The sequence below is a fragment of the Alosa pseudoharengus genome, unplaced genomic scaffold (assembly GCF_046254945.1).
Source record: "Alosa pseudoharengus isolate Yale_2024_CS ecotype anadromous, Long Island Sound unplaced genomic scaffold, YU_APseudo_1.1 YU_APseudo_1.1_scf_9, whole genome shotgun sequence".
Classification (NCBI taxonomy): Eukaryota; Metazoa; Chordata; class Actinopteri; order Clupeiformes; family Clupeidae; genus Alosa; species Alosa pseudoharengus.
Window position 1 is genome coordinate 27,434,597 of NW_027468881.1, and position 12,935 is coordinate 27,447,531.

Here is a 12,935-nt window from a genome sequence, read left to right on the forward strand (position 1 = left end):
TCTATCATCCTCTCTTTCTCTCTCTGCTCCTGTGCTGTTTGTCTCACACTTCATCTTCCTTTGATTTTCATGGGTGGGGAATACTGGTTTGAGGCGAGCTTGTAACTTATAAAATACTAAAGTATTTAGTCTGTTGCAACATCCCCTCTGTTGATGTACGGCAAGTGCTCTAGTTTTTGTTGCTAAATACTTTTGCAACACTCAGGGCCTCTTTGCTCGTCGAGTGAATGTGTAATACACAGAGGAACGATTCTCACCAGCATGAGACTTTTACTTGGGGACTCTGTGTAAACATGAATATGAAATGTCATGTTACCTACTGTATGTGTAAGGTGGTGATGGGAGTCGTAGTAGGGGAAAGTTTGTGCTGTAAAGCTGTTTCGCTGCAGTGTTGTTTGAATTAGTGAGATCCGGATTAACAGCATATCGAATAGTCTGCCAAGGGAGGGAGCCTTTCCCTAGTGGTTCTCCTGCATGTTCTACCCTGCTGACCCTGTAAAAAATGAGTGTGTGTGTGTGTGTGTGTGTGTATGTGTGTGTGTGTGTGTGTGTGTGTGTGTGTGTGTGTGTGTGTGTGTGTGTGTGTGTGTATGTGTGTGTGTGTGTGTGTGTGTGTGTGTGTGAGTGTGTGTGTATATATAGCATGTGTGCATGTGAGTGCATGCGTTGTGGTTCTCCCATCTAATTATCACTGCAGCAGAGTCAATAGATCTTGTATGCTGATGTTACTGGACATATTTGACTCCCACTCAGCTGCCATGGGATATGGGCCATGTGTATGTGTGTCAGGGCTGGGCGAGGCCTTCCATGGGCACAGGACCCATGTGCACAGGGCTGGGGCCAGTGGACGACGATGGGCCCCGGGGCCGCTGGCAATGGCGTAGTTTTCATCTTGTTTTCCTCCAGTATAGAGATAAAGTGTTTGGCCCTGCGGCGAAATGTCATGATTTGCATCCCTCTGTAATGTGCGTGCCGTCACGACGAGTTCATTCTTCCGCTGAGAGAGAGAGAGAGAGATAGAGAGAGAGGGGGGGGGGAGAGAGGGAGAAGGAGAAAGCCTGAGCTTTTTTGGGGGATGGAGAGAGAGAGAGAGAAAAAGAGAGAGAGAGAGAGAATGAGTGTGCACATCCGTTGGTCCACACTAATTGCATTTGTCTTGCATGCCGGAGCGGAGCGCCGTTTATGAGTCGATTCAAAACGACAGAGAGTACATTTTTTTGGGTGAACATTTTTAAATATTTCATGTTTCCAGAAGATGAAGCACACCCACCCCCCACCACCACCAACCTCACAGAGGCTAACCAGTGCTGACTACACAGAATGCAAGCATACTGAGAGACACGAAGAGATGAGGAGAAATGGAAGGAGAAAAAAAGAGAGGGACAAAAGGAAGTGGGAGATGGAGGGATAGAGGAAGGGATGTAATGCAAGCAGCAGACAGATACAACAAATAAAATGACAGACAGCGAATCAGTGGAGAAGAGACCATTTCTCCATGCTTGTGATGATTCCTTCTTCCTTACTCCCTTTATCTTCCCCTTTTTCCACTGCACAGAGAGATATCTGGCTCCTTTTCTGGCCATCTACCTGCTCTCTCTCTCTTTCTTCATGACTCCATCTATCTGTCTCTCTTCCTCTCTGTCTCACTCTATCTGTCTCTCTTTCTCTTACTCCCAGGGGCCTCAGATGATTTGTATTTCATTTGATCCGGTGATTACGCACAGCCTTATGGAAATAACCCCCCCCCCCCTTCATTTTTTTTCTTTCTTTTCATTTGGCTTTGATTTCTCTTCGTGTTTTTTCCGTCTCTGTGTCTGATGTTTGCCTGCTCATTTGAGTCTCATTGGAGCAGAAAATCTCCCTGTAACGTGGATCGCTCTCTTCTCTCCAACCCCCCTCTCTCTCTTTCTCTGGCATTCTGTCTCTCTCTCTCTCTCTCTCTCTCTTTCTTTCCCTCACTTGTCTCACCATCTCTCTCTATGTCTCTGTCTTTCCCAGTGAGCATTTGGAAGTTGGGGGTGGAGGATGGTGGTGATTGTGGTGGTGATGGAGGTGGGGGTCCTCAGTCCTGGCTGGGCCTTCCACAGGATCAGGTGTACAGGCACAGTGATGTGCACAGTTTGATGGGTAGCTAGTGTAGTGTAATGTTATAGTCACATCCAATCCACTTAGGTGGAAAGGCACCGGATACTTGGCAACATGCTTGGCAAAATTTGACAGAAATCTTTTTGTATAAAGAGATTTGAAAAGACAGTTAGCCAGTTGGTTGGCCTCCCCCACTACCCCCTCTCTCTCTTTCTCTCTCTTACCACACGTCCTGGGAAAGGCTGAACAGTTCGTTTTGAGGAGAACAAGAGGTAATTTGAGGAATATGATACACAGGAACTTACCAGCACGACTTTTTTTGCCCCCCCCCCCCCCCCCCCCCCCAAGTCAAACAGAAGGTCATTGTCTTAGTCATGTTTAGCCTGAACGAGAGAAGCAAACCCTCTGGAACTCTGAGACCTACCTGGTGCCCAGGCCTGCAAGAATGCCCTTTAACGTGGCGCACAGTCACCATTTAAAGAACTGGTTACTCAGCCTGTTGACCCTGTTTCTTCCAAGCCAGGGCATCCCACGCAGACTGGACGAAGCGAGCGAGCGAGAATCGCTGAAGCAGTGCGCCAGAGCGTGTCTCCCTGCTTAATTTCAGTTTTAGACCTGCATTTTAATTATTCACTCAACCAACCATCAATTATTACGTAGGCTGTCATTGTGTGTACCCAGTTTTCAGACTGAAGGGGCTATTTTGGATCTCTGCTGGATGCCGTTTCCCTCATGACTCCAAAGCCACATATGGAGAATATGTGAGAGCGGGGAGATTAAGTGGCACTGCGGCGGGGTTTTCATGCTCTCTCATGCTGAGTTGGTTATTAATGAGGAAAAATTGTGTTTTTAAAATCACATGTTAACTTAATTAGAATGAATGGATCATTTGGTTGGTTATGAGTGGTTAATGAGTTGCATACACACTCCCTTTTAAGTTGAAGTTGTGATTCTCATGTGGCATCATACTAGCTGATGTCACAGGAATGTGTTCATTTAAATGTGTGCATCACTCTGTATTTTTCCTCTTCCCTCTGTGCGTGTCAAGGTTCCTTCTCTGTCACTTTAATGCTTGCTCTGGAGCTTTCAAGGTTAACTTCAAGTTCAAGCTGTGCTTTAGAAAAGTGCCTTGAGACACTTTTGTACATTGTAGCACTATATACAGTAGTAGATAAAACTCAAATGAATTAGTTCAGTGTTTCCCACATAATTGAATTCTATTTGTGGTGGTAGGTTTGCAGAATTAACTCGAATGCAACAGTTTTTAACAAATTACTGCAGCGCGGTTATGATTCTAACCAGATTTAAGCACAATTTCGTACAACCAGGAAAATCATTGTGTGGTGGTCGATGTTGATATTGTGGTGGGCCGCCACAAATAAGTCAATGTATGGGAAACACTGTAGTTTATGTTCACTCAGTTTTCTCATGTGCTCCACACTCTCTCTATCTGTGTCCGTCCTCAGCGTCCACCCTCCTGTCCCACCGGTTTGTGACGGTGCGTCGGGGCAGCCCTGCGGCACGGAGCGGTCAGATCCAGCCGGGCGACGAGCTGGAGGCGGTGGAGGGACGCTCGGTGGTGTCGCTGCCTCACCGCGACCTCGCCCAGATCCTGCGCCGTGCAGGAAACACCCTGCGCTTAACCATCATCCCCCGCTCCAACACGAGTAGGAGCACACACACACACCCACACATACTGAACGCACACACACACACACATACACACACACACACACACACACACACACACATACACACACACACACACGCCCACACACACACACACGCATGCACACACACACACACATACTGAACGCACACACACGCACACACACACACACACACACACACACACACACACACACACATACTGAACGCACACACACACATAGTATTATCTTTGCTCTCACTTGCTCTTTCTCTCTCACACACTTTTTCTCTCTCTCACACACACATACGCAAATACATTCTTGTATTTTTGGCTACTGACTTTCACTTGTCCTGCTGAGCTCAAGTACAGTGACAGATTTTGGACATTCTGGACCTTTTATGGTCACACATTACTTGGGTAGTTCGCCCACAGACTATCCACAGATGCAATGATTATAAAATTATTTGCTGACGCACTGTTCCTGTAACTACAATTTATGGTTAAGTTCAAGGGGTTCGATTTGTTTATTGTTAGCAGTAATTGTTCAATAACAATTTTACATACTGAACTTGAATCTGTGTTTCTGTGGGCAGACTATCCAAGTAAAGTGTTGTTACCCATTTTACACCAGAACAGATTTTCCAATGAACAAGCTCAACAGGTCTGAAGGTTGGCTCATTCTTGTAGACCTGAAAGAACTCACCCCTGTCACAATAGAGTTTGTCCACCAGAGGGAGCTAGTGCTCCCATCACTCACAAACATCACTCAAATGAAGTCAACTCAACTGCAGAACTCTCTGCTAACAGCTTTCTCATTCTCTCGTGCCAGACACCGCTAACCTGTCAGAGTATGCAGACTTTGACACAGACCACAGGTCAAGGAAGGGTCACCGAGCCAGGTCGAAGGTGAGGCGTCCCCCGTGTATGTTGTTTTTGACCGAGCTGCTGTGCCTACAGCTACTGTGTCTGCATGAGTGTGTTTGAGTGCTACGTCCTGGCTGTCCATCTGCACCTCTCTCTCTCTCTCTCTCTCTCTCTCTCTCTCTCTCTGTCTATCTGTCTCTGTCTGATCAGTCTATAGTCTCTCCCACAATCACTATCAGTCTCCTGTTTTTCTCTGTGTTCTCTCCTTCTCTCTGTTTTTTCTGTGTATTCCTTTATCGTCTTTCTCTCACATATTTGTGAAATTTTCCTTTACACATCTTTCTCCTTTCTCTCACTTTCCCCCTATACTCTATTCCTCTCCTCCCTCCCTGTGTCTCTCTCTTCTCTCTCTCTTTCTCTTTCTTTTTCATCTGTCTCTCATTCTCTCACCATCCTCCCCTCTTTACACCCGATAGCAAGACTCCAGGTTTTACAATGTGGATCTGGAGCGCGGCCCCACGGGCTTTGGCTTCAGCCTGCGGGGGGGCAGTGAGTACAACATGGGCCTCTATGTGCTGGGCCTCATGGAGGGGGGGCCCGCCTCACGCAGCCAGAAGATACAGGTCAGTGGCCAGACACATACACACGCATACACACACACACACGCACCAACACACATACACACATACAGTACACGCGCACATGCACGCACACACACACACATACACACCCACACACATACACACACACACACACACACACACACACACACACACACACACACACACACACACACATGCACACCCATGCACTTCCACACTCACAAACCTCTCTCTCTCACACACACACATGCACACACACACGCACACATATACACACACTCATGAACCTCGCTCTCTCTCTCTCTCATTCACACACACACACACACACACACACACACACACACACACAAACACACATCAGTTGACACATGGAACCACTTCCTTACTCCAATGTATAGTCACTCTGAAATATGTTGATCACATGTCCAGTTAAACTCTCACACCATCCTATGCCATTTCACCTTTGTGTGTTGTAAGAACAAAAAGTGACCGTCCCGGGCGTCACCATCTTAGTCTGCTCTGGTCGCCCTGTTGGTTTCTATCTGTTGTGTCCGTCCGTCTGTCCGTCTGCCTGGCCCGATGCGCATCTGCTTTGGCATGGGTGTCTGGGTGTGTGGCGGCAGCGTGCATGCGTGACAATATTACAGTACACTTCTCTCTATGTTATTGTGACGCACTGTTTCATGAATTGTGGTTATGTGTCTCTGTGTGTGTGTGTGTATGTGTGTGTGTGTGTGTGTGTATGTGTGTGTGAGAGACTGTATGTGTGTGCGTGTACATGTGTGTGTGTGTGACCTAAGAATATTTGTGTTTGTGTGTGTGTGTGTGTGTGTGTGTGTGTGTGTGTGTGTGTGTGTGTGTGTGTGTGTGAGGTGTTTCTGATCTTACTGATGTGGGCCAATCTCTCGGTGCCGTCAGGTGAGTGACCAGCTGGTTGAGATCAATGGGGACAGCACGACGGGGATGACCCACAGCCAGGCGGTGGAGCAGATACGCAAGGGGGGACACCGGATACACCTGGTGCTCAAGAGGGGAAATGGCTACGTGCCAGACTACGGTAAGTGTATGTGTGTGTGTGTGTGTGTGTGTGTGTGCGTGTGTTTGTAGAACACTCTTGTAGGACCTCTAAGCAAGTTGATGAGAGATGTACTGTTCTGATGACATGGATGAGTGTTTTCATGTACCGTACAGTATGTCTTAAATAGAGTGTGTGCCTTTCTCCTGGCTGCTCTTGTACATAACACTCTTGGTGTTGGGTTCTGATCTTGTTGACTGCAATCTCTCTTTTTTCTTCTTCTCAATCTCTCCTGAACCTATGATTCCTGTCTACATCTTCTGCTCTTTTATGCTCCTCATCTGTCCTTCCCTCCTTCCTTCTCTTCCCTCTCTCTCTCTCCCTCATCCTCTTTCTTGGCGGTCCTTTCTTCAGTGGAGCTGTCCAGCCTATCTCTCTGTATGACCAACTCCAAGCAGGGTGAGCCCTGCTTCTATGTCATCGGCCGGACAGAGAATACGCGGTTGGTAGCCGTTCCTGTTAGTCTCTCATCTTTTTTTCTGTTTTCTTTCTTCCTTTTATTTCCTCTCTTCACATCCCTCGCTTCTTTTTGTTCTTGTGTAGTCGTGTGCGTTCGTTTCATTTCGTTTCGTTCGTTCGTTCGTTCGTTCGTTCGTTCGTTCGTTCGTTCGTTCGTTCGTTCGTTCGTTCTCCATATCCCTTGGGCAAAACACCCAAGTGCCCCTGTTTGTGCGCGTGTAATCCCAGTGACGTCCGTGCCTTACGGGGGAGGCTGCCATTTTGCCAGGCAGAGACGGGGGAGGAGGAGGGCATGGGGGGGGGTCACCGGGTTCACAGACTTGAGAGCCAGTGAGTCAGAAGATGAGATGTTTCTGGGGGAGGATGGGATTGGGCGGAATAAAAGCGCGGATAGCTCCACGGCCGAGGCCACAGCTCTCGTAGCGGAACGCTCACCTCCGCAGCTCAGCTAAGCAAGGCAGAGAGAGAGGGAGAGGGAGAGAGAGAGAGAGAGAGAGATGCCTCGCATTTCCATTTTATTTGATTCCAGCGGCCCCTTGCTTTTAGCCAAAGTGATTTTTTTTTTACAGTACGACAGCAGCAGGATTTATAGGGGGGAGTTGAGCCCATAACGCGGGTGCTGCTGTTAGCACCACTCGAGCGAACCTACACTGCACTTGGCGCTCAGCGCAGCATCATCACGGTCCTGGGGGGCATTTCCAGGAACCCCAGGGGATTATGGGAAAACGCTGTGCCTTCTCCGCACATGTCCCTTGGCTTAGCATAAAAGCCTCTGTGAAATGTAAATGTGGAAAAAGGCTGTTTAATGTGCCGACGTGCCACAGGCTCTGCTTGCACTGATGTATAAGTTCATATATAATAATGTTGAGCATAGAAGCTTAAAAGCACTTAAAGGTTAAAAGGTCATAAATGTAGTCAGCAAGTGAACAAGCAGGAGTTTGTCAGGTCATTTACCTATGAGATAGAAGTACAGACATTGCGATATTCAACATGAACCTCTCAAGAAAGCAGGTTAGGTGGTGTTAGATTATCCTTGGATGTTTAGATTATACACTACTATAGATGCACTTTCACACTCAAAATACAAACCATACCTTGTGTTGTCATACATTTTCTAGATAATTCCATATAGAAGAAATACTATGGCTATATTTATCTCTTTTATGGTTATTCCTACCTCTTACCACCATCTATCTCTCTCATTCCATCTCTCTTTCTCTTCTTCCCTCTCTCTCCTTTTCTGTCTCTCTCCCTCTCTCCACAGACCGTGAAGTTGGAGCAGCCTCCCCCTCCTCCGTGTTCACCGAGGAGCCGGGTGTGGCTGCAGTAGATGAGTGGCACTTGCCGCCCGTGCCCAGGGAAGCTGGGACCGCGGACGGCCAAGATCGGGGGGGCAGGGTGGCCAGGAGAGGCGCGGGAGGGAGTCACGGGGGCAGGAAGAGCAACAGGGGGGGAGGAGGAGGAGGAGGAGGAGGAGGTGGGGACAAGGGGCGAGAGGGAGGCCGCACTCCTGATACAGACCTGGACCGGAAGGAGGAAAGCCTAGCGACGACACACGGGGAAGAGGGGAGGGAGACGCGGGAAAGAGAGAGGGAGCGGGAGAGAGAGAGGGAGAGACACACACAGAGTTTACCCAGAAACGCGCACAGGGGCTGGGAGGAGCCTGTCGGTGGGGAGGGTCACTCGAGGAGGGAGAGGGACAAGACCAGGGACAAGGCCAGGGAGAAGAGCAGGAGCCTGGGGGACCGGCGGAGGAGGGAGAGGGAGGGAGAGAGAGAGAAGAGCGCCGGCGAGAGAGAGGAGCAGGGCCAGGTCTCACGAGCATCGCTGCCCGCCGAACTGGAGGAGGTGGACGAACAGGGGGGTCAGGGACGGGAGGAGAAGAGGAGGGAGAGACGAGGGAAAGAGGAGGGCAGGGATGATGGAGAGGTGGGGGAGAAAGAGAGAGAGAGGGAGAGGGAGAGGAAGAAAAGGGAGGAGAAGGAGTGTGAGAGGGAGAGGAGGAAAGAGAGGAGGAGACGGAAGGAAAGCGCTGCGGTGGAGGAGCCCGCGGAGATGGCAGTGGCGGCGACGGTGGCGGCGGCGGCCTCGGCGGACAAAGCCGCCTTCTCCTTCCTCATGCCGCTGGACACTGGCGCCTCCGACGCTGAGTCGCTCGCCGGCCTTTCGGAGGTCAGCGTGTCGGCCGCCAGCATCTCGGGCGTGTCCCTGGCCGACGGGGCCGAGGCTGGGCACGAGGGGCCCCTGAGGAGCCTGCTGTCCCCCGGCCCCTGGCTCAAGCCCAGCCAGCAGAAACTCTCTCAGGTCCTGGAGAGCAGGAAGCTCTGGGGGCGGGAGGGGGGGCTGTGGCTGCACTGAGCAGACTGGTGAAGCCTAGCCTAGCTTAGCTCACCCCCAGAACATACTCTCTCTCTCTCTCTCTCTCTTTCTCTCTCTCTGTCTCTCTCAGTCTCTCACTTTTATTGTCTCTTTACCTCTCTGTACAGGTATTTATTCCTTTCATGAATGCTTTTATCAAAACTGAATAACAGCACAGAGAAAGAATTTAAGGTTGTGGTCTCAGATCCTGATGTTCATGTACACTCTCTTTCCCTCTGTCACCTCTACACATTTATACTGTAACACCCTTCTCTCTCTCTCTCTCTCTCTCTCTTTCTTCCTCTCTTTCTCTCTCTCTTGCATGAACTCACTCTTACTTTCTCTCTGTTGCAGTGCTTTCTAAAATCTCGTTCCCTATCTCCATTCCCAATTAGTCAACTATCAGCCCATCCCAATCTTCCATTTCACACTATTTAACAGTGAAACGCATTCCTCATTTTACATAGGCAAATGCTGTTATATTCATCATTCATGAGCCAAGATCAAACAAAAATTATGCAAATTCAAAAATAAGTCGCATAAAACTTTCCAGATATCACAAAGTGTGGCAGAATGAAGTAATATCGCCATCTAGAGGAAAAGTAAGTGTACAGAGAAAAGACTATCTCTCTTTTCACTCTGAATTTAAAACTCATGTAGCTCCCACTCACAACTTACTAATATTGATAGTATATTATCATTATTTTGCTTATTTTGAAGCATGGATAGATTTTATATTTTATGTTATTTTGGTCTATGTTACATTGTTTTATTTTATTGTTAACTGTGGATACTAAAAAGAGAAAATATTTATAAAATTTCTTAGCTGCTCGCTTGCTTTGGATTGTAACCTTTGTTCCCCTGAATGAATAGATGGAAAGTTCTAGAAGGCGAGGAGCAGAGAGTGAAAGTACTGTTAAAGAGGCTAGCGCACGGTCCCTAACCTCTACTGGTGCCTTTTGCTTCTTTAACTGGTGTTTACCAAAAAATCAACAACAACAACAACATAAAAACAGAAATGCAAGGAGGAAGTGTATATCACAGCAAATGTTAACCACATTATCATATGCTTTCGCTCTGACTTTGCAAGATGGAAAAAAAACACATAGTCCATTGCAAATCCAGTGACATGAATGAGAATACATTACAAGTGCCTCATGCGATAGTCCTTTACATGCCCATCTCACTGACACTGAAGGAGGAGCGGGTGTTTCTGTTTCATGCTCACGCATTCGCATCTCATTTGCAAAAAAGACAAAAAAAAGACGACTCTAGCCCCATTTCAGTTCCCCCACGCACGCCCAAAAAATGAAATTGAAATCAAAAGATCTGTTTCTTCTTTCAGCCCTCCTCTACTTCCCTGTCTGACTCCCTGTCACTGAAATTTAAAGACATATGATGAGTTTCTTTGTTTGTTTTTTGTCAGGGGACAACAAGGGCATTTTGATACTGGTCTTCTATGCATTTTGTAAGACTCACTGGTTTCAATTGCGGTAGTGATTTCTTTTGTTTTTGTATACCAAGGCCTAGCTTGGTATTATTGTGTACAGTTCAAACACTTGGCAGGCAGAATCAGAGTTTTGTAAAATGTTCAAATATGGAAGACTTGAGGTCTGTGGTTATCAGATGTACTGTACCTACTTATGCATAGTATGTTTACCTCGTCCCTCGGAGCAATAAGAAGCCATTTTCTCCTCTGTTTAGGGCAGTATGCACCATGTAGCTTCCTAGAAGCACTCTACAGTATTTGGGACTAACAATTTGATCTGAGAGTACAGTGGAGAAGTGTGTAGCATTTTGGAGCTTTTGTGTTCAAAACATTTTTGTAGATGGAGTCTTTCTCCAGCTTGAATAAATGTTGAATTTGTATTTGAGTACAGAGGACAATGCACTAGTTACATTGAACAAGCATGTTTGTACTGTACAGATGGATGGAATTCATGTGAATGTTTTGAGGGGATGTAATATTCAGATATACAGTATAAAAGCCAGGGACCTAATGTAGCAAATTATATCCAAGATTCTATCAGAGCTAGAAGTATTGTACATAGCAAGATATCCCAGAGATTTTACGTTTTACACCAGCACCATATATTAAAGAAATACAACTAAACTGCAGAAACTGTGTAGCACAGTCAATACAATATCAATATTATAAAAAATATATAGTATATAGACAGTTCAGATCACACAAGCTGAGAGACACTTAGTATAAGTCACACTTCAGGCCGAGCTAGATCACCCTTCATGTACAGGTCAGGCTCAGAATATCCACGATAGAAGCACTAAGTCTCAGTTCCACACCCGTCCTGAGTGATGATCCTTAGCTCAGCTTCCCAGAGACCCCCACCTTACTTTTGCTTCAAGTAGATCCTCACCTCAGTGGCCAGTCCACAAGTCACAACAGCTTGATGCGATTCATTTCGCAACTCTCCGCAATGCCGAGTCAACCGCTCTGTCTGTAGTCTGAGTCCAACCGGTGACTCAGCATATCTGGGGGCCTTTGCCAACAGACTTTTGCCGCTTTCAAAACTAAACCTCAAGTCCTGGACTCATTCAGAAGGGGCCGAGATCTCGTAAAGCATGCTTGCCAAAACGGAGAAAGTGGTTGCCAATCAGAACTCTTCTTTTCCCCCTCTCAGTGGGCCCTTTATAGTGGTTGTCACAGATTCTCCATCTGTGATTATGGTCTTTTGAGAGGAGCCATATTGAGCTTACTGATAATGTACTAATAATGCAATTAAATTTTTTGATACCATGTCGTCGGGGAGTTGGGAACAGTGCTCTGTCGCGCTGCGCCTTTTTCAGTTAGTGATTTGATGATGTCAAGGATGTGCATTGTTCTTTTTTTTTCTAAAAAAGGATGTCAATGATGTACATTTACTCTTGTTCGACGAAATCGACGAAAGTGCTCCAAAAGGAAATGTGAACTTTTCACCTGACTTGAATTTGTCATTAACGGCCTTGCAAGGAGTCAGCCATTGTACAGAACAGTAATCAGTGTGATTTCTTTTCATATGAATAACGTGGTGCCAAGGCATGAGGATGCAAAGAAGCAGGGTCTTCCTGCGTAGATTTTAGAACCTAAACGCAGGGGCGGAAAGCTTTTGTTTTTCTAATTGCATTTCGGGGGTAGTAACGGGGGTGGAAGAAAAGAAAAAAAGCTGATGGTTGCCTAGCAGATTTTCTTGCCACCAGGTCTGGGATCCTGCCCCCCCAGACATAAAGCCACATAGGTAGCCATTGATCTGACCTGTACTTTATTGTCAGGGCAATGGCTACAGCTGAGAGCCTGTGTATATATACAGTATAAATACATGTGACACGTATTGGACAGATGTACAGGTTTTTATCATCGCTCTTGTTATGTATGACAATATTGATTTCTCTTTTTTTTTCTTTTTTTTCTTTTTGAATGCATCAACAGGGAGTTTGGAACAATGAATTATCAACTATGACATGCAGTTACTGAAATAAAAATGATGAGATCAAAAGGTGTTGTGATTTGTAAAAATGTTTTCCTATTTCTTTCTGTGTGTGTGTGTGTGTGTGTGTGTGTGTGTGTGTGTGTGTGTGTGTGTGTGTGTGTGTGTGTGTGTGTGGAAAGCCACAAGGGTTCCCATGTTTTATGTAAGTGCTCAGATGGCGCTTTTGATGTGGATTATGTAACGCGTGTCCATAGGAGGATGATGCTTTTAGAATACATTTCTGCCACTGCAGTCATTTAGATGCAGCATGGTCTGCTCAGTGATGCCTTGTTTATTTATTTTTGGTTATTTATTTATTTATTAATCACATCTCATTCAAGATATTCCTTTTTTCACACTGTAGGAAAAGGGTG

General features: G+C 46.6%; 1 protein-coding gene across 1 annotated transcript in view; it reads left to right on the forward strand.

Moving 5' to 3' along the window:
- Positions 1-12,582, forward strand: part of magixa (MAGI family member, X-linked a) — a 40,186-nt gene extending 27,604 nt beyond the window's left edge. The window contains exons 12-16 of the mRNA XM_076276346.1: positions 3,552-3,752; positions 4,566-4,642; positions 5,077-5,223; positions 6,121-6,259; positions 8,001-12,582. Of these exons, the coding sequence (XP_076132461.1) occupies positions 3,552-3,752; positions 4,566-4,642; positions 5,077-5,223; positions 6,121-6,259; positions 8,001-9,094 (1,658 nt within the window). The 3' untranslated portion in view covers positions 9,095-12,582. The remainder of the gene's footprint in view (positions 1-3,551; positions 3,753-4,565; positions 4,643-5,076; positions 5,224-6,120; positions 6,260-8,000) is intronic.
- The last annotated feature ends 353 nt before the right edge of the window (positions 12,583-12,935 follow it).